The following is a 27,746-nucleotide window of genomic DNA, read 5'->3' as shown; positions in this document are numbered from 1 at the left end:
ATGGGTTTGGTACATACCTGATGTAACAGGCAGATGATGAACTTAGCAGATGAGAGAAAAGTGGGATAGTGCAATGGGAGAGAGACAAGGAGCAAACACAGCTCTAGGAGTATATTTAGTATTCAAACTATGTTTTAACATGTTTTTGGGGTAGTTTTGGGCCAGATAGTTTAAAACTGAAAATATTGCTCATGTAATAATCCAAGTACTTTGTATTAGGTTGTTTTCTAATGGCTTGAGCTGCATTTAGAGGGTAGGCTTTCTGTTCCAAAAAGATCACTTCCCTTATGCGAAGCCTTGCATATTTTAAGGGCACAACGACTTTTACAGTCATCCTGGTCCTCTGCATAATGTTTTGGACTGTCTCCCCTGGGCACTGGAGGACAGTGCCTTTGCTAAAGAGGACACTGGGTTGCCTGCTGTTGGTGCTATTGATGCAGTATTCTGAGCAGCTACAGATGCTACATGTCTCAGCTAACCTTGCAAGCTCTCTTGTTTGCTGGAAAAGGTTGATAGGGAAAAAGGAAGGAGATACAAAGAGGAGCATTAAATTGAAAAGGAAATAATTACCATGGATGAGATATGAAATCAAGGAAAGTATTTTCCTCCCTGTCATGGCCATTTATTTTTGCTAATCCATGTGCATGCAGGCACAGGACATCATGGGAGATGACTAAACTCACATGGGAGAGCTCAATGCTGGCAGGCCAGGGGAAGTGCTGTCTGGGAAGACAGTAACTCACTTTTCAACTTTGGTAATTTTGTGAAAGATTTCAGGGCCAAACACTCACAAGTTCAGGATTACCTAGCAGAAAATTATATGACTGTCAGCAAACTGAATGATTTTGAGTGAAGATGAACAAGGCATGTAAGCTGAGTCAGAGACTACTGTTAACTTATCACTTGTCTGATCTTAACTGCTCTCTAATTACAGTGTCTAGGTCCCGGGTGCTTTAGATAAATGCCTATAATAATATAATGCCTGTTACAGGAGGACTGTCAGTGCTTTGTATGCTCCACATCAGGTGGAGAAGGGGACTAAGGGCATTAAGTCCTCTGAGACAAAGTGCAGGCAGGTCTGGTGCCTGCTGCCAGCTTCTCCTCCCTGCTCACTGCCTGGGGTGACACTGCCATGGGGCCCAGCAGGACGTGGGGGGGCCACCCCAGCCCCTGTTTACCCTCCTTTCACCCTTCCCCTCTCCCAGCGAATGCTGCCTCAGAAGATGAAGCCTCAGATGGCCCAGGATGGACAGAGGCACTTCATTGCTCCCATGACACGTTGTTAGTGGGCTGTGGTAGTGCAGGGAGCAGGCAGCAGGCCACAGGGCTGTTTTGCTTGGCAGCAAGCACCCCACATTATGGCACTCGTAATGTATAAGCACAGTATGGCATCCAGCTGATGTGTGCCAGGCTGCTACACACTGCCAACCACAGCATGGATGGGGTGGCCTGGGAGACAGGGATGGAGCCTCTAATCTGTCAAATCCAGTCCCATCTGATGGTCCCCTGGTGGGGCATGAATCCCTGGCAAGCTAACACCTGGCACCAGTCTACGCTTCTCTTCTGGAAGTGCTGTAGGGGAAGAAGCCCTGACAGGTACTTAGCCCAGGCTAGAAAAACCAGAGCCTGCGGGTTTCCCAGACAGAGCCTGTGCCCCACGGTCTCTTTCTTTCCTTAGGGAAGGACTGGTATCTACCATGCTGGTAAGCTTTGGCCACCTGAGACCTCAAGCTGAACACTGCCTGAGAGCAGCAGGAAGGCAGCTGCCTGCCTCCCCAAAAACAGGAAGGTTGTCTCATCACCTAAGGCAATTAGCCAGGTGCTGCACCACACTGGCAAGAATGTTTTTACAGCAGCCTTGTACAGAGGTCACAGTCATGGGTAGTGTCTTCTTTGGGCTGGTCACGGGGGCAGCACCCTGGGAAATTGTCATCCAAACGGGTAAAGAGTGGCAGAGAAACAACCACAACGAAACGCTGCTGTCTCCCAAAAGGGAACATGGATGGCATAGGATATCCTCTTGGTCAGCTCATACAACTCACACTGGAAATGGATAACAGCACCCCAGTACTCCACCAAGGCAAAGACTTTCTGGGCTAGTTGTACAGTCTGAAATTATTTTTCCATTCATGATATAAGTCCCCATTCTCTCTTCTGAATGCAGATTAAATTTAATGATTTATTGTATATTTTTAATACCCCTTTTTTTTTTCCCCAGATGCCTGCTCTTGCATTTCTCAGTGATTCCCTACAATGACACTCATGAAGACACACTGTTAAATAGGAATCACAGATGCCGTGAAGAATTCCCCAACATCACTGCCAAAAGGGAGCTGGAGGAGGTAAGAGTTAAGGGCAAGAAGTTGGTTTCGATCCTACATGCTGTAAGAAAGAATATTTTAAAATGTCATTTTGCAATCTTTTGCGAGTATCTCTTTCCTGAAAGGATTTCTTGGAAGCTCTTAAGTGCCTTTGGTAAGTCTGCATTGCATTTAGGCCATACATCTCTGACATGGATGATCTGAGAACTCTATCTCCTGCTTCAGAACAACAGGGCACCTCTAAACATTGGTTTAACTATTTATCTTCCATTTGGGACAAGATTGATGCAAAATCTGTAACAATATGCCAGACAGAAGTTGTCTTGACCTGGAGATGTTAGATTGCCTGATGTTAATAGCTGTTTCTTAGCATTGCTGTTGCCTGGTTTCCTGTTTACTTACCATTTGCTTTAAAGTATCTTAACAGACCTGATGTGGTATCAATTCATTAAGTCCTTCTTCCTCTGCACAGAATAAAAAAAAATTGTGTCCTCCTGACTTAGTGGTGAAGACAGGAAATTTGCCATGAGAGGCTTATGGTATTGCTATGTTCTGTCTCAGTCTTGAAGAAATACTTGTGTTGCTCTTTTAGAGTTTCCAGCTCTGCTTGCCATAGGATTCTCCTGATTAATTTTTCTTTACTAATCCATTTTCTATGCTTTACAATCTTTGCAGATGGTATAGAACCAAAAGTTATACTCAAATGTGTAAATGTGTTTCCAAGCTGGAGCTTTTTTTTTTCTTTTTTGCTTTTTTTTTTTTTTCCTTTTGTTGTTGTTTCCATGCAGAAATTAGAGTATGGACAGCTATCTTCTAAATGACACCTCTCAGATTGTTTTAGGCCAGCTTAATCTGACTTGCTAAATCTCAGTGTGAGTCACAATTTAGACATTAGAAACATCAAACTTGGAAATAATTGATTTACTCAAAAATAAAGTTTTGAAAAGAGGGTTAACAAAGACAAATCCCACTTTCATGCTATCCCAGCTAGTTCAGACACCAGCATTTCAAACAGTTCTGCTTGGCCTGACTTCTGCTAATGTCTGCAAGCTCAGGGAAGCACTCCCTGTGTATATCACTAAATTTTTACAAGCTAACCCAAAGGAATGCCTCTACAGTGCTCTAGTCAATCCAGAATGGCTTCTAACAATATATGGAACAAGCACTTAGCTGCTACCAAATAAATCAATCACCCCTCTGGCCATCTAAGTGCAGGACAATCCCATGCTAAGAATTTGTGCAACATCTCATGCAAAACTGTAACACAAAGAGTAATGAAGCTATTTCATGGGCATTTGCACCAGCTGCTAAAAAATGAACCTATTTGACTTTGGGTAATTTTGTTTTCCCATCCAGATTTGCACTGGTTTTATATGAAATTTCAAACCAGTGAAAACTTTATTTTGTTTTCTGTTTAAGTCTGATGCACACCTATGAGACACTTGGGTCAGCAGAGCTGATTCAGATTCACCTGGGTCCAAGCAAGGAAGTTCTCAGATATCTAAGTATGTACTGCTGAGTGGGGAAACCCAAACCTTCTCCCCTACAGTTTCTTTCCTTTATGCACAACCCTGTTGTTATGCAGCCACATGTGGAGAAACAGGGATCACTCCTGTATTCTGCCACATCCTCTCCTACAGCTCCTGTTAGACTGGTACTTTTCTTCCAGCTTTTGTTCTGAGCTTTGATGGTAAGCCTACATGATAGAAACAGCTTCCCTGGTAGTGATTCTGTGGTGTTTCCATGGGTTTTTTTCCATGAAGTCTGTCCACTGTCCCATGAAGTCAGCTGGATAGTCCTTTACTGAATATCTTGCCATCCCCTTGTGTAATGTGAGCTTCATGTTACCACATGTGGGTGTGTGGCTTTGCACAGTGCTCTGTTAATTCTGGCTGGAGTATGAGAAAAGATGGCTTCTCTCCTCATCAGTGAGACTGGGAACAACATTTCATAAACTTAACTATCCTTTACTGTAACTCAAACCTGCTCTTTTTGTTGGACAGAGGAAGAGAGGTTTTTTTGTTGGGGGAGTCCTGCTGGCCAATGCTGTGCCAGTGGGAATTGCTGACTGGAGAGTTTCAGGTGAGACTGGAGTCACTAGGGTTCAAATTCCCATTCTGGTTTGTGGCAAAGTCATTCATTTTGTTCTTGGCCCTGCTGACCTTGCAAGTAGCTCCTGGACCTGAAAAGTATTTTGTGCTTCTGGCAGGTGAAGCAAATACCAATGGATGCATGAGAGAGGTCACTTTGGATTTCCATACAGACGGGTTTTCTTTTTTTTTTTTTTTTTCTTTCTTTAATGAGATTTCAGGAGAGGGTGAGGAAAGGTGGGTGATAGTACATTATGATGGAACTTGTAATTGCTTGTACAGCTTTTTAACCTACCTGTATTAACAAGAGTGTGATGGAAGAGAGGCAAGGGGCTGACTGCTCGCTGTAGAGTTGTGGGGAAGGGCAGGGATACATGCAGGGGTAGAGAAGGGCCCTTCTGACATTGCATGCATAATCTAATCTAGGCCATAATAATTTCCTACTGGCTCAGCATCAGTCACATTGTTAGCCTAATGCTGAAATTAGATCTTGTCTGTCACTGACATTTGTTTTCCTATCTGCACCATCTCTGTACTGCAGTACTTCCTGGCTCAATTCATGTGGGACCAACAATCCCAGTTATGTCGATCCAGACGTAGCAGAAAGCTTTTACTGAGCACTCCCTGCAGACAAGGCAAACCATCAAAGTGAGTGTTTCAATATGCCATTGATCTCTTGTGTAAAATAAGAGCAACTCCCCATTACAGCTTGGGGTCTAATTCCCATCCAACACCCTGCACTGGTTGCAAACAGAGTCGATAATAAAAATATCACAGAATCATATCTCTTATTGTCCTGGGTTTGGCTGGGATAGAGTTAATTTTCTTCAGAGTAGCTGGCATGAGCTGTGTTTGGATTTGTGGTGGAAACAGTGTTGACAACACAGGGATGTTTTCCTTGCTGATGAGCAGTGTTTACAGGGAGCCCAGGCCTTTTCTGCTCCTCATGCACCCCACCAGTGAGGAGTCTGGGGGGGCACAAGAAGCCTTGAGGGGACACATCCGGAACAGCTGACCCCAGCTGACCACAGGGATGTTCCAGACCACAGGACCTCACGCTCAGCATGTGAAGCTGAGGATGCAGAAGGAAGGGAGTACATCCAGAGTGATGGTGTTTGTCTTCCCAAGTCACTGTTATGCGTGACAGAGCCCTGCTTTCCTGGGGATAGCTGAACAGCTGCCCATGGAAAGTGGTGAATGAATTCCTTGTTTTGCTTTGCTTTTGTGCATGGCTTTTGCTTTACATAGAGAACTTTAACACAGAAATTTTCTCATTCTGACCCATCTGATTCTCTCCCCCACCCTCCAAGGGAGAGTGAGTGAGTGGCTGTGTGGGGCTGAGCTGCTGGCTGAGGTTAAAACACAACACATGTCAAAATCCATACCTACCTGTGTCTATGCTGTGTGCAGTCAAGCTGAGATGACTGAGCGGCAGGGACACATTCATTCAGTTGCTGCTCCTCTTCCTCTAAAGGTTCCTCTCTAGGATATAGAGAAGCAGTTTTTCTGGCCCCTGCATGAAACCTTGGGTCATACAAGTTTGTGCTGTGATCTTATATATTAAACACAATTTAGCCATTACATTTCTCAGTTAAGAAGCATCAAAGTGTTCAGAAGTTATAGCAAGGAAATAGAAGATGCAGTTTCCTAAAATCAGGGCTGCTAGAACCACCACACTGAGAATGCTGCAGATACTGAAGTTTTCTTTTTTTCCCAGAAAGGGAATGGACCCAAAATTACATTTCATTATGGGTTTCTTGCAATAACCAGTGAGTTTTTCATCCTTCAGAAAATTAGAGGAACCTGGACAATTTTCTGTGTGGGTCATAAATTTCTGTTGAGCCTCTTGTGCTTCCCAGGGTGCAAACTTCTTTCTGTACTCACTACTCATGGTTGTGCCTCAGGGGTGGGAGAAGGGATCTGAGTTTCAGTTTAAGCACCCTCTCTTGCCCCAGGAAGGCTGCAGCTCACAGGGTGTTGGCTCTGCACCTGTATAAGCTTCAGATATTTCCAGTGCACTTGTTTCCACTGGAGCCAGACATTGTGGACTTCTTTCACATTTAATTAAGAGAACTAGGCATTTCTAGGGATTTAGCTCATCCTGAAGGAGACATTTAAAAAGCTACATAAACCCTAGAAGTGCTTAAGAGGACTTTATCCATGAACAGCTTGAGGAACATTAGCCATTGAAAAGAGTGAATATTGGACAAACTCCAAATTTCAGATTATCATTTAAAAATAAAATATTTTAAACACACATTTTAATGTAAAAAAACCCCTTCAATTTACCCTTGTTAGCAAACACAGAATTACTTCATTCACAGTTTTTCAAATACCAGCCATGTTCCCAGTTAGGAACTGCAAACACCATGTAGGTTATCTTCTTCTGACATCTTGTTGCCTTGTATACCAGGAGAGCTTTGAAGAGATAAGATGCGTTCCTTCCTTCACTTCTCACCTTATCACAAAGTAATTTTGTGGTCAACATCATTTTAAAGGACTGATTTAGAACCTCAGGGTTCAATTCCAAAAGAATTAATTTAATATCTGGCACTCAGAAAATTCAGTTTTAGCTTAGGGCTTATTTTCCTATGAAGTTTTAGGATCCTGGCTACTCCATTGCCTCCCACTTTGTGTTTTTAATTACTTGCCTGCTTCTGGTTACATTCCCTCTGCCCTGTATATAAAGGCATCAGTGTGAGATAGCAACAAATGTTTTGTGAAAATATTTAGAAAAAGATTCCCACATATACACTTAAAAGGCAGCTTTCATGATGTGATGTTTTTTATGCCTGGAGAAAAAGACAGGCACTCTACTTCTAAAATAGGCATTAAACCAGAGGCAGGAGTTAAACTTTCAGACCTTCAGGTGACATAGACACCATGGGAGCTGTAACATTTACATTAGCAGGGGATTTACATGCATAACATAGTTTTGGGTCATTTTGCTGTAAATTACAGCAAATTTTCATTATCTAGACAAATAAATTTGACTTTTATTATTTATCTGTTCGATTCTCTTTAAGGAACAGCTGGATCTAAACTGCTAGGGGATATGCATTGATCCATTCATTTATTGATGAGCTACTTTACTGCCAAATAATCCCCCTGTTTACTTGTCTTCATCTACTTTAGATTCTGGAAGCAGACTGGAAATTTCACACACTGCCTATTACCTCAGTGGAAAGTATTGATATGCTGATTGTCCAAGATGTGATTGGAAGGCTTGGTAACAGCATAATCATCTTGCTGTTCTACATGCTGTTTATGATTACTTCTTTTGAACTCATTGGCTGAAAATATTGACATGTTAGCTAATGACTAAAACTCACATTTTGAATTAAACCCACCCATTTTCCCCTCAAATGCAATGGATTTTTAATAAGTCCCTCAGAAAACACAAATACTCAGAAGATCAAGCATAATAAAACTGTGTTCTGAGTGGATAAGAGGTGGGGAGCTTGTAAACAAGAACTCTGTCTGGCTTTGTAGCTAGAGAACTGTAACTATAGAACTTCCTAACTGATGTCCATATTTATAAATAGGTGTCTTGGTTTGACCACAGACACCAGCCACTCCCACACAGCCACTCACTCCCTTCCCTCCAGTGGGATGGGGGAAAGAATCAGAAAAGCAAACGTGGGAAAACTCAGGGGTTGATATAAAGACACTTCAATAGGGAAAGCAAAACCCACACACATGAGGAAAGCAAACCAAAGTTCTTATTCATCACTTCCCAAGAGCAGGCAGGAGTTCAGCCATTCCCAGGAGAGCAGGGCCCCCTCACATGTAACAGTGACTTGAGAAGACAAATGCCATCACTCTGAATGTCCCCCTTCCATCGCCCTCAGCTTTTTATGCTCAGCATGATGTCATATGGTCTGGGCTACCCTGTGTCAGCTGGGGTCAGCTGTTCCAGCTGAGCAACCTCAGCCTGCTTGCTGGTGGGGCGATGCACTAAGCAGAAAAGGCCTTGACACTGTGCAAGCACTGCTCAGAAATAACAAAAACATCTCTCTGTTATTAATGTTTTCAGTGCAAATCCAAGACATAGACCCATGCTAGCACTGTGAAGAAAATCACCTCCACCTCATCCAAAACCAGCACAACAGGTAAAATAGAAAGGTTGCAATAGTTTAGAAAGTGTTTTTATTTTGCAGTTGATTCTGCTAGTGTAGCCCCCTGTCGCTCCACAGAATAGGATTAAAAGATAAAACAGGTATCAGAACTTTCCACTAGCATGTCTGATTTTGAACGCTGTTCTTTGAATCAGACTAGTTGGAACTGGGAATTTGCTTGGCAAGCAATGTGGAATAGACAGACTGGTGCTGGCAAGTATGGGGCTGTGTGTGTTTTTGTGTGGGTGGCTGGAAGAGGGAAAACTGCTTTGAAAATGACCCAGCTGAAATTTAACATAGCTCAGAGTAAAATAAGGATGAGGAGAAACAGCTGTGTGCCACCTGAGTGATAAAAATTAGGGGTGGTATCCTGCACCTTTTGTGATATCAGGGAACACAGAGACATCACCCAGTAATACTCTCAAGTTTCATCATGGTAGGCAGAGTTGTGAGCTAAGCCCCTTGCCCTGCTTTCAGGAAATGGTGCTACTGCCAAGGCATTCCAGCCTCCTACCATGGCAGTATGGGGCAGCTCAAGAACAAAGCCATTGCACTATCAGTCCTACACTGCCCAGGTTATGGACAAGATCTCACAAGACTTGTCATCTCCGGTTTCCAAGTCCCAAATGTGGAGTATTGTTAGAGCTGCAACTCAGGTCAAACAGGAGCTGCACAGCAGAGGGCCGTTTGCAGACTGGGCAAAGAAAGAAATTAAAGTGAATGGGCCAAAGCTTTGGGACCTCCCCTTTTTAGAGCACTAGAGCAGAAAAGCCAGTGGCTATTGAGAGCTACGAGTCTCTAACCTGCTGAGCCCAGAAGCTGGCAAGAGAGGAGGAAGAAGGTTCCACACTTTAGATAACCTCATGCATACCAGCAGAACATCACAGATTTGGTCCGTCATAATATACTCTTTCTGGAGGCTCATTAAATCCCTTTTGTGCACACAAAGTATGGAGTAGCTCACATCTCTAGAGACCTGACCTAGAATTAACCATTTGCATGCCTGAAGAAGCGGTGAGGAGTGTACTGCACAGAGGCAGGCCAAGGAGGTTGGGTGGCTCCCTGAATCCAAGCCTGGTACTGCTGGAGCTCAAGGGAGGTGCAGGAGTTTGCACAGGTGCTTCCTGTCACTGCAGGCTCTGGAGGCCATGGTAAGCAGGGGGCAGGAGAGGCTTCTCTCAGTCTTTGAGCTCCATCCTAGTTCAATTTGCTTTCTTTGAGAAGGCTGCCAATGTAATTGCATATGTATGAGAACTGTCCCTTGCTTTTGGTTTGATCCTTATGTTTTTAACTGGCACATTGATGAGTACCAATGCAAACAGTTAATAGCCTTTCACAGGTCAAGATGAGAGAAGCAAATGAGTAATTTTAGGGAATCTGAATGCCTGGTATGATTCCTCCTTTAAAAATTGATCTCCAGCTCTATTTTGCAGAGGTAATATTGCTTCAACAGGCAGGAGAACTAGAGATCAGAACATTACAAAGCCATAATGAAGATGAATTCTAATGGATAGATGGATATAGACCGATATGCTAATATACCTGTTTAACTTGATCGATGTTAATGCTGATGACAAGTTCATAAATATATTTGGATCTACATTTATTATTTTGCTGCAGTGTGTTAAAAATGTGATTATTTTTATATTGAATCCTTCAAAAAGCTGTTGCTAACCACAGCGTCAAACTCCTAGGCTTGCTAAGTGGCAGTTCTGTCACATACAAAATATTGCAATACATTAGAACAAATTTTTATCCTTAATTGAAACAGTCCTGACTTTTCATCATTATCAATCCTGTCACTGAGCATGACACATATAAACAACTAGTATTAATTTCATTCAGAGTACTATTTACAGATTGAAGTCAGCAAATTTAGATTGTACCTAGACACATTACTGTATTTTGCTCTTTTGCCTCAAACCAACATCAGCTCCCTAAAAAATCAACTTCTACCTTATAAGAATGATTGTGAAATTAAATATGAGTTGTATACTGAACTGATTAGAAACAAGAAATGAAAAATTTGAGCTTCAGCTTACAACATACTGAGAATTGGTACTTTCTAGAGAGGTCAGGCTCTCTTGGGGATGCAGATCCTTTGCAATGTACTTAGGAATAATCATTTGTCCCCCTAGATAAGAGCTGGCAGGTCTGCCAATGTGTTGGAGACACTCCATGGCCTGCAAAACCTAAAAAAGAACAATTTTATGCTCAGGCTTTCTGCCACCACATCTGGAACACTGGGTCCAATCTGGGCTCCACAGTACAAGAAGGCCATGGAGCTCCTTAAGCAGGTCCAGTGGAGGGCTACAAGGATGATCTGGGGACTGGAGCATCTCTCTTACAAGGGTTGGAGGAGGGAACTGGGCCTGTTCAGCCTGGAATAGGCTGAGAGGATAGTTCATCAATGTATCTGTACTTCATATCTGAAGGGGGTCACCAAGAGAATGGAGCCAGGCTCCCTTGCTGGCTCCAAGCATTGGGATGAGAGGCAACAGGCACAATCTGATGCACTGCAAGTTCCACCCGAATATATGGAAGAATTTTACTGTGTGGGTGTCTGAGTACTGGAACAGATTTCCCAGAAAAGTTCTGGAGTCTCTCTCATGGCAGATACTCAAAAGCTGTCTGGACACAGCCCCAAGTGATGTGTTCTAGGGAAATCTTACTTGAGCAGAGAATCTGGACCATATGGTCCCACCAGCGGTCCTTTCTAACCTTACCCATGTTGTAATTCTGTAATTCTGTGATCTTGTAGGAATACCAATGAGTCTTCTTTGATAAGCTTGTTTGAAGAAAGTTTCCATTTCCAGCCTTTAACCACAGCGCACAAAGGTAAAAGATGTGGCTTCTTCATGATGGATCCTATGACAACTTGTCATTACTTCAGCATAATTTACTATAAAGCTAATCTCTTTTTCAGAGTATATTCCTTGTTTTTCCTGATTATAGCCTGCTATCCTGCATTACTGCTAGCCATTCAGAATCTAACCACATTCTGCGCAATCTGAAATTATTTATTTAGCCTTTATCTTTGTGGTGTAGATGGCTGGTAGTTTCATCGAGAGTCAAAGCATGGGTTGACAAGAGTGACTTGCTTGAGGGCACACAAAGTCTGCAGCAGAGCTGGGATCACATCTTGCTTTGAGGAACAAACCCAGAAATCTCCCCTGGTGAGAGGGGAGAAGGCAGTTCATGTGAGGATAAGGAGAAACAGAATGTGTATTGTTGACCTGAGGCCTGTGGTCCTATTAACTTACACATGCTCAGACCGTTTGTTTGTTGGCTAATCTAGCTGGAAGTTCGCTAGTGTTCACACATATCCCCTCAGAAGTGAGAGTGCACCTACATGTAAGATAGCTAGAAACAGGATTTAATTAGAATATAAGATAGGCTGTGGTGATCAAACACAGGGCTCAGCTAGATCTGGCTTTCATCCCCTTTTTTCTTTATTTTCCCACATTTTCATCTCCTCAATCCACCTCATAGATTTCCTTTGCCCTTCCTGTGTTCTTTGCCCTAAACATTGCATGATAAATCTTGCAGGTTCCCAAAATGCTGTTCCCATTGCATCCCTTCATGTGTCCTATACCAGAGGCAATAATCACCTTTAGCTTGCAAAGCATTTGGGAGACAGTTTCTTGGCAGACTTCACACCAGCTACCAAGATTTAGTCAGTTTTGTGCGAAGTTCTTGGGAGCAGCCAGTGTTGTCCGGTCCATTTCCCTGACAAAGTTACTGAGGTTTCTCTGCCTGTCTTTGCTCTCCCTGCATCTTTGTGTTAACAGGTAGTCACACAGCCCAACATCTGAAAGGTAACGAGGAATCACACTGGACCTTTTATTCTGTGCTGGCTAAGAAACTGAGGTGTACAAAATGCTTTTATAGACGAAGAGCTTCCCACTTATTCTCTCAGCAAACTAGAAGATCCTGCTTTTTGGGAACCGCTAAGGAGGCTCCCATCGCCCTTGCTTTGCCTCTGAACCCCAATTGCTGCATGTAGTCAGCGTGAGTTGGCTGGAGCCCACCAGGTGGTGAGATGGTCACGCTGGGATGTCACACTTGGACCCCAGGAAGGAAGGGCAGCAGCTGGAGATCTGTGTCCTGGCAGGCAGAGGAAATTCCCAGAGCCACATCCCTCAGGAGTCAGAAACCACTCCTCCTTCTCAGACCCCCTTCTGGAAGCTAGTTCCCAAGCTGACTTCTATGTGGGAATTAGCTATCAGTGGTTAAAATACCACTGAAAAACTAACAGAAGCTACATCTAAGTATTCCAATAAATACTTGTAAAAGCCTTATTTTAAATAAAAAATTAAATTTATATTTCCAAATGCTGTGAAATCCTTATCAGTAAATCTCCACAAGCTCCTCTGAGTATGTTAAACACAAATTGTAAGAATTCTACTTGAAATATTATTATTGTGCTGATCAGCTGAGCACAGTTTTAGAAATCATTTGGCAGCTTCTTACTGCTATAAACTGACTTTAATTCTTACTGAAATACCTTGTGCACTAAGCCTTCCTCTTCAGCTCATAAATACATGCTGCAAGCTTTTTAGAGTTAAACTTTATTCTATACACATGCAGATCTACTTATGTACTTGACACTCACACAGGGGAATACTTTACAACCAAAAGGTACCACTTAATGAACCGCTCATGATTTTTGCATGAGAGCGGAATGGCACATGGTAACGTGAGTTTCTTCCTGGTCATTGTATACTGAACAATGTTGTTCCTTAAAACAAGGCCCACTCCTGCTCCCTCTGAAACCAAGTAGGGTCAGGATTGGGCCCCTAGATTGAAAATGCAGTATAAATTTCCCAAATGCTGTGTCTCAGAGCTTTGCTAGGATAGTAAACCCCACAGGCTGGCTCAGATTTCCCTTTGTACTTGGCACTTCCCCCTGTACTGGGCACTGGTGAGGCCAAACTTCAAGTACTGTGTCCAGTTCTGGGCCTCTCAATTCAGGATGGACATTGAGGTACTGGAGCGTGTCCAGAGAAGGGCAACAGAGGTGGGAAGGGTCTGGAGCTCAAGCCCTGTGAGGAGTGGCTGAGAGAGCTGAGATTGTTTAGCCTGGAGAAAAGGAGGCTCAGGGGAGACCTTATTGCTCTCTATAACATCCTGTAAGGAGGCTGGAGCCAGGTGGGGATTGGCCTCTTCTCCCAGGCAACCAGTAACAGGATGAGAGAACATAGTCTTAAACTGAGCCAGAGGAGGTTTAGGTTGGATAGTAGGAGGAATTTCTTCACAGAAAGGGTGATTAGGTACTGGAATGGACTGCCCAGGGAGGTGGTGGAGTCACTGTCTCTGGAAATGTGTAAGTAAAGACTGAATATGGCACTCAGTGCCAAGGTCTAATTGACAAAGTAGTGTTTCATCATAAGTTGGACTTGATGTTGTCAGAAGTCTTTTCCAACGTAATTCTGACTGACTGGCTATGGAAATACCTGGTCTTCTAGTTCGGGAATGAAGTTTAGAGGAGCATGCATCCGAAGATATAAGGGGAGGCTATTGAAAGCAATATACCCCACTGTCGTTGCAGAAGGTGTTGAATGAGCACGTATGCCTCTGCATGTCCGCAGGGGCGCATCTCTGACCCAAACTCTTCCAGGTGTTCCTAAAGGGTTCCTGTCCGCCGCTGCACGGCAAGCGGAGAGTTTGTTGTAAGGCACTCCAATGCCACCGCAACCCGGCCGCCAAAACTGGCCGGGGGTGTCTGATGGGTAGCAGAGGTGAGGAAGAAGAGGCGGCCCCCCAGCCGTGCGGGCCGGGGCGGCGGCAGCCGCGGGTGGGCACGGCCGCCCAGCGGGGCGGGGCGGCGGCGGCGCCACCCCCGGGCCCTCCCCCGGGCCGGCCCCGCACCGCCGCTCCCCGCCGCAGGCTCCGTCGGGCCGGACTGGCGGAGCAGCCCCGAAGTTTGCGGGGCGGCCGGCGCGGGGCCATGTGGCTGCTGTGGCTGCTGCTGGGCTCGGCGGGTGAGTGCGGGCGGGGGCGGTGCCCCGGGGCGCTGCCCGGGAGCGAGGGGGCGGCTCCGCTCGGCGGGGGAGGGCGCCGGGGCCTCCTCGCCACCCCCGCCTCCCTGGGCGGCTCGTGGCGGGCCGGGGGCGCCGCCGGCCGCCCCTCCCCGGCTGCTCTCTCTGCGCTCCCCTCCCCGGGCGGGCCGGGCCGGGATGCCCGCGGCGGGGGTGCGGCGTGTGCCCCTCCGCCCCTCGGGGCGTGCTCGGCGTGGTCCGGCCCCAGCGGGGCTGAGCGGCGCTGGCGTGGGGCGAGGCGCATGGAGCGGGCAGCGGGGTCGGGCTGGCTTTGGGGTCGGGCGCCCTTGGGCCGAACCGGGCGTCGAAGTCGCCGCCGGGCCGAAGGAGCCGCGGCTCCGCTGGTACATCCCCGGGCGGGCCCACTTCTCCTCTGCGGGGCCGCCTCGGGGCGAGCGAGGCCGCGGCGGGTGCGGGCGACCCTGCGGCGGTGGGCCCGCGGCGGGATACGGCCGAGAGAAGCGCTCGGGTCCTGCCTGCCTTTACTTGGGGTGCCGAAAGGGGATTTCATACTTCTTGTTCGTATTCGTCTATATAAAAACTCTTTCTCCCAGCCACGGTAGGCATATGCCTGTCAAAATTGGCGAGTTGATGATGTTTTGTGCAGCTTTGCTGCAGGTGTGAATTATTTCTGCAACATGATCTTAGCGGGCGCTTTTCCAGGCAGTGTAAGTAGCCTGGCTGCATGCTGCTGTGTCTGTTTCCGAATCACGCCTTGGCGATGAAGTGATGACACACAGTGTGTAAAACTCAAGATTATCAAGCTCAAATTATTTTCTTTTCTTGTCTTTTAAGAGTATTTGTTGTCATGAAGAACTCGTAAGTTTCACAGCTTCTGTGGTAAAAGTTTGAGTTCGATGTAGATGGGTAGGAAGGAGAAGAGTTATAGGACTTGAACTGTTTTGAAATTAGACAACTGTGAACTTTGACTGTGACATTTGTAAGTCTTTGGACGTTTAGGTGTCTTTGCAAAACTATTTCCGCCATTCCATTTTTGGGAGGCTTCAGACGAAGCTCAGGTTTGTTTACCTGGATTGTGTTGCCTTCTTCCTTATTAATTTCCATTCTACTACTGCCAAAATTTCATCTAATTATTCACAGCAAGTTACATGTTTCCATGTGTTGAATATATTTGCTTGTAATACCACCCCTAGATTAACACGGAGGGTTCCCATCTACAAGATACTGATCTTTACATCTGAAGGTTTCCCAGCCACCCACACCCCATGTTCCTTCTCCACCTTGGCTTGGGGGCAGTGACAAAGACCTGTTTCTTGTGTGGAAGTTGGTACTTCAGCTTTTTGACTGCTGGCTGTGGTTCTTGCACAACAATCTTGCAGTTACTTAACCAGAGACTCTGGCTTACTTTGGGGCAGGTTCAAAGAAATTTCTGAAACTTCTTTTTTCATGTGTTCTGTTTTTCTTTTGAAAAATAAAGTAGGGGGTCTTCAGGGATTTGTTTTTTAGATGTTGCTTCCTCTGTATATTTTGGCACCCCTGCAAGCTTCCCACAGGGAGCATAAGTTTGTCTCTGCCTGGCCTTCACTCTATTTTGAATTTTACTTCTGGTAACTCCTGATATAAAATATAAATACTTCTTTTCCTATTGAATCTTTTTTGGGTACAGATGGGAAACCTTGAAACCCTAGGGATGAATTTCAGTCAACAGAAGATAAACAGCGTATAGTGTCCCTGTCTAAACAGTTGTTCTGCCTGCGTGCAAAAGTAACTGTTGACTTGCATTGGCAGTGAATATTTGCAAGGCAAAGTTGATCTTTTATTTTTGTCTTTATTCATAATATTGTGGTTGTATCAAATAGTGCTTTTCATCCTGAAAGAGCCTATCTGTGTGGAAAAGGTTTTACTTTGTTATGATACTCGAGTTTGAACTTGCACCAGGCTTGTTAATTTCAGTTGGTTTCTAACTGGTAATTGATCAGAAAGAGACTATGGATCTGAAGTTTCAGCTTCTGTTCCCTGCACAGGAGCTTCCCGGTTACCTTCCTTTCCTCTTCTACTCCCCATCTCATTTCAAGTCTCATCAAGCTCTTGGGCAGCTCACACACCAGGCACCCAGTTTCTTTCATCTCTCGTGCTCTTGCCAGTGTAAGCAGGTCAGGCTGAGCTCCGATCCCCTCCTGCTGCCCTGTACATGTCATAGTGTGACCCAGTTTCCAGCACTTTTCTTTGGCTCAGTGTCAGCCCAGGAGTTCCTGGATGTAGGTTAGGTCCTGTAAGGATTCCTGTTTCCAGCTCAGACTGTAACAACATTATTGGGTTAAGTTAATATAGAAGAAGGTCTGTTAGTTAGAAAACAGACATCTATGTTTATCTTCTACTGCTTGTATGAAGTAATGCAAGCTGATCTACACACAGTTACAGTGAGGTTTGTAAAGGATTGTTTCAGAGAATTGCAAGTACACTACAGCTGAAAAACCAATAAAATGTAAACAATCCCTAACAGAAAAATGTGTTCTGTAATCCTGACTGCCACTGTACTGTGTATTCAAGACAATTTTTTTATTTAAAGAAACTTCAATCTATTGAACATGTTTTGAACATAGATTTATGTATTTTTTTCTTCAAGCTGTATATCATCCATTAAGAAGATAAATGATGGCAGGAATCACAAACATTCAGGTAAATTAACTGCTTTTACAAAGTGAGCAAAAAAGGGACACTTTTTTTCTGACAATTACAGACCATTCTGTTTTAACTGAAGAAGGTTTTAAAATGTTAGTCTTCAACTGGCTGGAGAATCAAAATGCAATGCACAGTTGGGATTTCTAAGTATCTTCCCCAGGTGTCACAGTTCAATAAAAAGGCCTTTCTGATACATTATTCAAATATATAATGTAGGTATTATGCCTCTTAAAATATACTCAGCTTGCTTGTATTAAGAGGAGGCTTCTGTGTCTTATTGCCTCCAGTCTTGTGGTCTGAGATTGTTAGAATCAGGACCCATTCCACAGACAGCATAAACATGAAGGGCCACACGTGTGCTTTCATTACATTGTGCAACTTCACCTCAAAATCTTGCAAAAAAACCAGAACATCCCTAAAATCAAGCCAGGGGTAGGAGCTATTTGAAGAGTCATGTTACCGCATTAGTCGATGTTGTGTTATATCTGCTAACTTAAAACTTCCACATGATGTTAAGGAAATAGCCATTACTTCTTTACATGGGTCTTCATTTATACTGACATTCAGAGGTATTGCTGGTAGTAGAATTTCTTTGCTGAAAACCTTATGTACTGCATGGCGGGGGTAATCAGCAGTGCTGAGTAGTGGTCTCCACTGTTGGATAAGCAGCGAGAGAAAAAAAGCACTCTCTACTTGAAGACTTATGTCTGTATTGTGTATTCAGTAGGTGTCTTCTGTGTTTTTCAGGCAGTCCTCTTAACTCTTAGGCTGAGCCTAGTACTTCATAACCAGTGTTTGTCTTTCTTGGTACATAAGCCAGCTGTGGGTGTGGGTAGCACGTCAGTGTGAGAGAGATGGAAAAAGATTCCTGTAGTTGGTAAGTAAAGAAATTTCCAGCTTGGGACAGTAATAAACAACGCACTGGATATTTGCTGAAGATGTGAGTCTGCTAGTACTCATAATGAGAGCAGCCAGGAGTATTCACTCCAATGCAAAGCTCCCAAGCCATGCTGAGGAGAATGTGGGATTTCTCACAGGAGCCTGTGCCCACACATAAGTTGTTTTGAATCAGTTTCTGGTTATTCGACATTTGATGTTTGAGGCTGTTGTCAGACTTTACTCTTGCAAGTACATTTTTTGTGCAGGGACTGAAATAAGCAGAGGATGATTCGGGGGCGGTGTGTCCTTGGCTAGATTTAAACAGATTTCTCTTACTCACTGAGTGTGGGGAGTTGCAGGGCCCAGGAGCTTCCAGCCATGCCTTCTCACCTGGGATAATTGCTGTAAAGAGTCTGCAGTTGCCAAGTTGAGAGGGTGAAGCATGACTGCAATGTTGCAGTCACATGTGATAGGAAGGGGAGATTGTTAAAAAGAGAATGGGTAGTAAAAATGCACCTTTCATACAAATATGAAATAAATTGTTACAGGCATGCAGTCAGTCTGTAGTGCCTGATGTACTGAGACCAGCAAGCTCCATACCTCTTTAGAGAAAAAGTTTCCAGGTGATACTATAATATTTTTATTGTGAAAATAGGAACCTGCATCCTGCTTTCATTTTTATGCTGATTATCTACTGTGTGAGGAATAAAATGGCTCCTTTTGCTGTAAATCTGGTAAACTGTTACAGGGATATGTTGATTTGTTAGGTAGCAGTGATGAATTGATGCTTGAGATTCAAGCATCTCTGTGTTTCAGGGCAGTGTGGGAAGGCCTAATTTTTGTCACCTGGAGAAATAATTTGTTTCAGTTTTTGTTTGTGTTATGTTTTTTAGATTTTAATTTCTTTTTCCAAACTGGTACATTTTACCAGAGTAGTGTCTGCCATATATCCTGTTCTGTGGTTACTCTCTCTGTCCATGTGAGCAGAAATGCAATAATGGAGTAGGCCTGAAAAATCTAGCATGAGATCTGCTGTGATGGTAGCAGTGCTCTCCATTTCAGTGTCTTGTCTGTTGTGGAAGCTGATGAGTTTTATTAATTGCTAGAAAGCCTGGTACGCTGTTCAGTTGTCCTGCTTGCTGCAGACTGGAGCTGGAGGATATTCTAGCTTTGATACAAGGCACTTTGTGATAACTATTTCAACTGGCATTTTCAGGGTCTGGACTTGAAAACAGCTTCATTATCAGCTGGTAGGTCTTGAAGATGAGGAAGGAGAAACATGTTGGGTCTCAGTAGTTAGGTTTTGGCATTTTTGTCTTTTCAAGTATTAAAACAACTCTTCTGCCCTGGCAGGACCTAATAATGGGCTATATCTAAGATGCGGAATAGAATATTTCAAGTGAAAACAGTTTTAATTATGTATTTTAAGGTAGCTCTCAAGTGCTACAGAATGACAGACTGCCCTTTGCTTGAAATGTAAATAGATCATGGCTGGAGGTAATTGTACAGTCAGCCATTAGGATAATCGGTTTATTATACATTTACTGGCTGCTATAGAATTTTTGAAGAGGAGCTCATATATATTAAGAAACCAAAAAAACCCAGCAAAATTGAAAATTAAACAAATAGCTTAACAAGCAAACAGAACACCATGGCAGAAAGCATTTGTCTAAATTAGTTACCTCTGATAGTGAAACTTTTGATGTATGTGATCAATGGGGTTGCCAGGACTCTCTGTGTGTCCAGATTATATGACATGTAGAATCTTGTAAGATGCAGTAATTTGATGAGATGTTTAGTTTCTTTCATGTACCTCTTGTGCTAGTGAAACTGTCAGACTAAAAGGCATTTTAGGCCAACCTCACCTTGCATGCAGTTTTGTCTATCAGGACAGAAAAATCCTTTTAGGGGAAGAGATGGTGTAATAGTAGCTGCCTTGGTGTGTGGGTGTGTTTTAACTTGCGCATGGGAAATGCTGAGGCAGTGAGATTTCTAAATTGAGCCAATGGTCTCTCCTTGTTCTTGTTCTCAGCTGCTTGTGCAGATCCCCACTTAACCACTTATTGGCTGCAAAGGAACTTGTGGAATCACATACTTATTTTAGTTGCAGATTATAGAAATGAGTACTCTTTGGAAGTTGGAGACAAATAATAGGTAGCTCCTGTTAGTGCAAGAAATGTGGAGGATTGGGGAATCATATGGGTGGATAATCAAAAGGCCCCAGATGAACAAAATGAGAATGGAAGCAATTTGGGGGCGGTGAGGTGGCTGCTGATAACTTTTTCTTAAAAGTGTTTCTTAAGCCTTCTTCCAGCCATGGGCAGGACAGCTGTGAACTTGTCACAATTAAAATATATCAAGCAAAGCCACTCTTTGTCGATGTGTAAATGGTTGAGTAAGTTGCTGTGTCACATGTCAGAGTGAACAGGGAGCTGAGGTAATGAATGGAAGGTGATGTGGCTGTGAAACTGCTAAAATCTGGGATCATTTAGGATTGGAAGGTAATGAACTCTGAGGTCCCAATACTATGTCTTCTTAGCCAAAAGATTTCCATTTTAAAATGGCTTTGGTGTCTCTCAAGGAGCCTGTGAGACTTAATTTATTAAAGACTGGGAAGTGCGTAAGTTGAATATGATTGAAGTATGCTGTTGTGTTATGAAATGGCTTGTTTCAATAGGGGCAAAAATACACTTTTTCAGGTTTTAATGCTATTTTTATTTTTTTTAGTAGGGATTCTGATTAGTTTTTTCCTTTTAAATTAAAGGAGAAGTACCTAAGTGCCACACCTTGCTCTGGGTCTCTGGTGTTGTGTTGTTATCTTTCATCTGCTTAGACAGATACCAGGTGGCTCCTAAGGAATGTGATTGGGGAGATTCCTGGTTCAGAATTCTCTTATTGAAAATTTTAGATGGAAACCCGTTACATCACATGAGGTATCCTATGTTGGTCTGTTGTGAAACTGTTGAGTTTGTTGGATGAAAAGTTTGGTTTTAGGTAACGTTTTCCTGTGAGGCCTTCTCCGTTTTGATAAAATGTAGTAATGTTACTGCAGCAAGTAGGTTGTGGTTCCATTAAAAATTAAGATTTGAATTTTGGCTACTAAGTATTTGTCTTCAGATTCCATCATTCCTTGGAGTAATTTCTCTTGCTTTATGTATTTTGGATGAATTTATCATTTCAATTGTTAATGAGTCAGATGATGGTTATAGCTCCAGACAGAGCACCATTGCCAGCCGTGTGTATCTGTGTCAGCTGAAGACTTGTATTCTTCTGGACAAAGCTGTTCATGGTCTTAGTGCTGCAGGATCTACTCCAGGTTGTGTTACTGATCAGTGGTATGACTTTGGGCAAGATACAATTCTTTCCTCGCTGTATTCCCTCCCCTTTTACTTGTTTAAACTTTTTTTTTTGACACCAGCTCTCTTGATGCTGTTAGTGCTGCCCTAGTTGTAGTCAAAAGCTATATGCCACAAATGTCAGGCATATGTTTTTGCAGTTCAAAATAGTGGTTTTGGCCTTTATAAGATGTTCTGCCGTACCTGGTATGGATTTGATGTGAGGTAAGTAGATTTTTCTTGATATGATAATTTTTAGTCAAGTATTCCTGGTTTTTTTTTCTTTTTGTTGTTAGCGTAAAGGCATTAAGATTCCTCTGACACAGGAGTGTTAGGTGTACAAAGATGTGAAGCATGATAGAGACACACAAATTGATGTACTTATGAAAATCCATGTATTTGTCAAGGTGCACTTTCTCTCCCTTTTGTAAGGCAGGGCAGGAGTTGACACCTTGAAGTACTGTTGCTTGCCTGGAGTGCTCTGCACAGGTAACCTGTGGCTCAGGACCATGTCAAACCTGCCAAATAGTGGCTGCTTGACAGGGAATGCAGTTATTGCTCACACACGGCTGCAGAAGGGAATACTGGAGCTTGCACTTTCAAGTTTCGAGGCTGCTGATTCAGTCTCAGGGCTGGTATTCTGCTGCTGTCTCCCAGTGCAAAAAGTTATGTTAAGGGCTATTAAATGTTTCTGCTGCTCTTTGTATAAGCTTAGCTAAAATTCTGCCGCTACAGATAGCCATCATTTATTCATATATTGTGAGTCCCTTTCTTCTCAGATTCAAACTCCTTTATTTTTCTTTCTTTGCCTGCATCCTTGTTCTCTTGTTGTGAAGCTACATGCTGATGACTTAGTCTTTACATGCTTCTTTTCATAGATGATTTGTGTCACTTCCTTCCTCCTCTCAGTATCCTTTTCTCTTTTTTTCCTTTGTGCCTCATGACCTCACCAAATTGTACCCATTGATGCATAGAGCTAGCCATGGATTTCCTCATCATGCCTCTGTAATTAAAAAGAAGGATGCTGTTATATATACTTATTATATCTATGCCAAACCTGCAGTTAGGAATTGCCATTTTTCCATCGCCTCTATCTATTGGAAGTGCTCTGCTTCACTCTGCCACCAGTGCTGTGCTTGCTTTTCTTCTCCCTGTCCTCCCTATCCATCCCTTAGCTATGCTGTGTGCTAAGGCTCAGCTTTAGGCTGTGTAGGACTTTGCTGCTGAGTTTGGGAGGTGGAGTTTTGTAAGAGCAGACTACTTGGGACTTCGTCTTACTCAGTTTCTGGGATAATTTAAAAGGGAATTTTGCATCTTAAGCAAATGAGCCATTTCTCAGGGATGATATATGAAGGACAGGTAATATTTACTGGACACAATGCAAGGTGTGATTTAGAAATTGCTAACTCATTAGTACTTTTGCAGTCAGGTGGAGGACTTCCCTGTTATCTGCAAGCAGTATTTAAATTTCAGGAACTTATTCTTTTTATTTCCTATAAAAATGGCACTACCATGTGCAGTATACAAATCAAGAATGTACTTCTGTCCAAAGATCAAAGTGGTCTGTCTAGAACATTAACAAAGTACATGGAAGATAAAAAGGACGTTGACAGTAGAGTTGCTAAGAGTATTTTTAAACAATACAAGTTGGCAGTCCCAGTTGTACCCTGAAAATCTTCCATGAGGAATATGAGTTTCTGAATTGCAAGTTTGAAGTAGAGTGTTGTCAGACTTTTTTCCCTATAGGAATTACTGACAGCATCGTGTTTTTGAAATGTTTTCCATTGCAACCTTTCTTTAAAAAAAAAAAAAAAGAGTCCAGAATAGTTTCAGTGAACTTGCTTTGAACTTGAATTATGTGTCCATTAAGGTTAAGAGCACAATAGCCATTTTTCTTCTTCAAATTTTCATAAAATGAGACAAAATGTTTTGCAGTGTAATTTCCTATTTGCACTGTAATTTCAAGTGATTGAAATGCCTGCCCTTTTCAACAGCTGAGGTATTAGACATTTCATGGAATACTCCTGATTCAGAGGTCCTGCATGTAGGCTTTTTTGAGGTAGCATGTAGGAGTGTCTGTCTCTTAGTTACATCAACAGAGTCCACCCAAAAGTGGTGGGTACTTCATGACATTGGTTTGCACAGCTGTACCTTTTCATCAGTCTCACATTTTTCAATATAGTACAGAAAGGGTTTGCCATTCTTATGCAAAACTGTGCATGTTAGTTACACAGGAAAAGCCCAGTGTCTCTTCCTGCTGTGGCTTTGATAATGTTCAGGCTTTCAAAGTTAAAGGCTCTTTACTTATTAATGGTTTCTACGTGAGGTAGACTTCAGTGTCTAATCAGATTGAATATCCTTAAAATTTCTAATGGGATCCTTGAAAATCTGCCAATGGACTGTATAGGTTTTCTGATGAATTGTTTTAATTGAGCTCTGCCTTGCTATTTGGTTAACAGTCTTCAGGGTAGCCTCAGGCTGCTTACTTTCCAATTTCCTTGTGTTATCTGTAGATAAATGTCCACCTCATTGGAGCTTAATGGCCAATTAGCTGAGTCAAATAAAATCTGGAAACCCAAGAAACAGTGCTTATCATTGGCAGAATATTCGTGTCCTAACTGAGGTTGAATCCAGAGTTGCTGACCTGGTGACTGCCACTGCTCCTTGTGAGCAGTTTCATGGGGAAACTGTTCAGCCGTGGTTTAGCTCATTTTTCCCTGTGGTGTTGGTACTTTGTTTTCTCATCGGTAGTTGCAAAATCAGGCAAATCTCTATTGTGAGCAAACTTTCCAGTTAAAGAAGCAATCAGTGTAACTTCCTTTGGGCCTGTATCTAAGTGACCTCTGTAAGGCCCATTAGATCCTGTTAAAATTAAGCCCACATGCAATCATAGACTCATCAAGGTTGGGAAAGCCTTCCAACACTGAGACCAGCCGTTGACTGAACACCACCAAGTCAACTAAATTGTAGCACTAAGTGTCATGTCCAGCTGCTTCTTGAATACTTCCAGGGATGGTGACTCCACCATCTCCCTGGGCATTCCATTACAGTATTCACCCTTATAGTGAATAAATTCTTCCTAATGTCCAACCTGAACCTCCCCTGATGCAGCCTGAGGCTGTGTCCTCTTGTCCTGTTGCTGGTTGCCTGGGAGAAGAGGCCAAACCCCACCTGGCTACAACCTCTTTTCAGGTATTTGTAGAGAGTGATAAGGTCCCCCTGAGCCTCCTTTTCTCCAGGCTATGCAACACCAGCTCCCTCAGGACCCATCACCTCACCTTGCTGAGCCTCACGCAGCTGGCTTTGGCACATTGATCCAGCCTGTCCAGCAGATCAACACTCCTGCCCAGTTTAGCAGTGTCCACAAACTGGCTGACACTTGGTCCTCTCGTTCAGGTCATTGATAGAGGTATTAAACAGGATTAGCCCTAACACTGAGCTCTGGGGAACATCACGTGTGACTGGCCACCAGCTGGATGAATGTTCATTCCCCACCGGGCCTCACTATCCAGCCGTTTTTAACCCAGTAAAGAGTGCATGATTTAGACTTCTAAAATGTCAGCTGGTTATCTCCATTTTTGAAAACAAGCATCTCTGGTATGGGAAGTCTCAAAGGAGCAGTGACACTGAGGAAATAGAATGGTCTTTGCACCTTTGCCAGTCTGGCCCTTGAAGATGGAATAAGTTGGGTGTTTGCAAACACAAGCCTTCCAAGCTACTTTGCACGTTCCTGTAAGAAAACTAACTTGGCACAGGTTTAGTTACTGTTTCAGCATTGTTTGCTTTGGTTTAGAAGGATTGTGTTGGCCTGTTGTGTTGGAAAAAATGTGTTACTGAAATGCTGTAGTAAATGTTTTGGTTAGAGAGCAGTTTGAGTGAGCTCAGCTGGCAAAATTAAACCCTAGGTGTAAGGAGCTATACCAAGAGCTAGTCATTGCATGTTTCCAGGGTGGAGTGATTTTTGGATACTTTGAAATGTACAGATTCATAATCTGTTTTCAAACAACCTTCCCAAGTTGTTCCCTTTTCCTACTAATCAGTTCCCAGCATTAAACGAAGTAAAGGGTAGGTGCAAAAGGAGAATAGAAATCGAACCATACCACGTGTTCTTGTTGGACCTGTAAGTGTAAATAAGAGGGCAGTTAATTTCTGTGTCTAAAATGATTAGATTTTTAGGTCTAGGGGATTACATATCTCTATAGAGTTACTATGTGAACTGAGTCTAGTTAGTAGTTGAAGCTGCAATTTCCCAAACTCCTTTCTGCCTGTCTGTTACAGGGTGGTCCTCCTACCTATTTTAGTCAGAATCCTGGAACTGCATATCAGCTGCATACCTCAAAGATTTTTGGTTATAAAAACAAAAAAATGCCTGTTTACTGATGAGGAATAAATGGAGTTTGCAGACAACCCCAGGCTGGGTGGGAGTGTTGGTCTGCTGGAGGGTAGGAAGGCTCTGCAGAGGAATCTGGGCAGGCTGGATCAATGGGACAAAGCCAATTGTGTGAAGCTCAGCAAGGCAAGGTGCTGAGTCCTGAGGCAGTTGGGTCACAACAACCCCAATACTGTAGGCTTGGGGGAAGGTGGCTGGAAAGATGTCCTGTGGAAAAGGACCTGGGCATGCTGGTTGACAGCAGCTGAACAAGAGAAGGCCAGCGTCATCCTGGCCTGAGTCAGCAGTAGTGGCTTGCAGGACCAGAGCAATGATTGTCCCCTGTATGCTGCACAGGTGAGGCCACACCTTGAATCCTGGGTTTCACTGCAAGAAAGACATTGAGGTAGTGGAGTGAGCCCAGAGTAGGGCAGCAGAGTTGGTGAAGGATCTGGAGCACAAGTCTTGTGAGGAACAGGTGAAGGAGCTGGGCTTGTTTAACCAGCAGAAAAGAAGGCTTGTGGGGAAATCTTCCTGCTCTCTACAACACCCTGAAAGAACGTTGTAGTGAGGTGAGGTAGACAGAGTAACGAGCAATAGGACAAGAGGAAATGGCCTGAAGTTGCACCAGGGCAGGTTTGTATTGGGAATAAGGAAAAAATTCTTCACTGAAAGGGTGACCGGACATTGGAACAGATTGCCCAGCAAAAGGTGGAATCACAATCCCTGGAAGCGTTCAAAAAACATGTAGATGTGGTCCTGAGATATATGGTGTAGTAAGTGAACTTGTCAGTGCTGTGTTAATGCTTGGACTCAGTGCTATTGAGGCCTTTTCCCTCCTTAATGATTATATGATGCAGAGGTGGGCTTTAATAGTTTGTATTTTTAATGATATTTCTTTAGAAACGGTTTATGTATTTGGCAAACAACTGATCAGTATTTGTCTTCAGGCACCCGTCTTCTCAGCATCCAAGCAGGATAGAAACATAAATTATGGATGCTGGCAATATTCCCATGGGATAGGAGAGCATTAGTAGTCATTAACAGAAAAGGAAAACTGAAGCCAAGGAAAGCAGAACAATATGATCATGTAAGACATCTGTGGCAGGGCTGAACCCTATCTCCAGGCATCTCAAATTCCACACAGAAAGCTGCCCTTCCCTGAAAGGCATCCTCTCTTCAAGGCTGGACTACATGGCAGGTACTGGCATTCATCTTCCTCCTCCTGAAGCTTATGTCACCAGCATTTCTGTCAGAGAGCTGACCACAAGTCAGCACACTCGCATGAGTGTAACCATTGTGGTGTTTGAAGGGACATTGTGGTGTTTCACACCAGTTGGATGACATACGGCGGCTAATTTGTAAAGCTGCATCTGTGTCTGCCTCAGCTCTGGCAGCTGCTGTTGAGGGTGAAAGCTGTACAAGTGTGAGAAACTTACCTTTAAGTGCATGTAGACAATAGCCTGTCTGCTTGCTAAGTCTGATGAAAAATTGTGAAGGGGCAGGATAGATAATGTGCAGTGAATGCTCACGGCCTCCTTTGTCTGTTGGGTTTGTAATGTTATAAATAGATAATGGCATCAGTTGGAAGGCTCAGGTGTGAAGTGTGGTAGGAGTTGAGTGAGTTCTCTTTCCTAGATCACTTTTATGTGTTAGTGATAGGAAATGTTCCTGTATGGCATTACTGACAGCCTTGAGTGGCTGGCAAGAGTGTTTTAAATCCAAGACTGAATTCTTGGCTTTCTTCTGAGTTTCTAGTTGAATATATTTGCATTGGCAAAATAAGTTGGCTGGCTTAAACACATGTTAAGCACAGACTTAAAGTATCTTGAAATAGTAGAGCTTGAATACCTTCTTTGCTTTCTCAAGGGCAAATTCTGCCACTGAACATGTGTTGTAGATCACATTTTAAAGTGGTTTTTCCCTGGTTCCAATATTGCTGTCCTTTAC

General features: G+C 43.4%; 1 protein-coding gene across 5 annotated transcripts in view; it reads left to right on the top strand.

The window, feature by feature from the left end:
* The window catches only part of LDLRAD3 (low density lipoprotein receptor class A domain containing 3), a 207,273-nt gene that overhangs the window by 87,284 nt on the left and 92,243 nt on the right, over nt 1–27,746 (top strand). For 3 of the 5 annotated variants that reach the window (XM_064425024.1, XM_064425020.1, XM_064425019.1), the window contains exon 1: nt 14,394–14,513. Coding sequence is in view for 2 of the 5 variants with exons in the window: in XM_064425020.1 (XP_064281090.1) it covers nt 14,480–14,513 (34 nt within the window). In the remaining 3 variants the exon portion in view is untranslated. Of the gene's footprint in view, nt 1–2,218; nt 2,343–14,393; nt 14,514–17,960; nt 18,091–27,746 lie in introns of those variants that run through there. The other 2 variants (XM_064425022.1, XM_064425023.1) reach the window with 2 other exon arrangements.

This window comes from Passer domesticus, chromosome 6 (assembly GCF_036417665.1).
Source record: "Passer domesticus isolate bPasDom1 chromosome 6, bPasDom1.hap1, whole genome shotgun sequence".
In the NCBI taxonomy this organism is placed as follows: domain Eukaryota; kingdom Metazoa; phylum Chordata; class Aves; order Passeriformes; family Passeridae; genus Passer; species Passer domesticus.
Note: the sequence above shows the minus strand (reverse complement) of the source record. Positions and strands in the feature narration are given on the sequence as shown.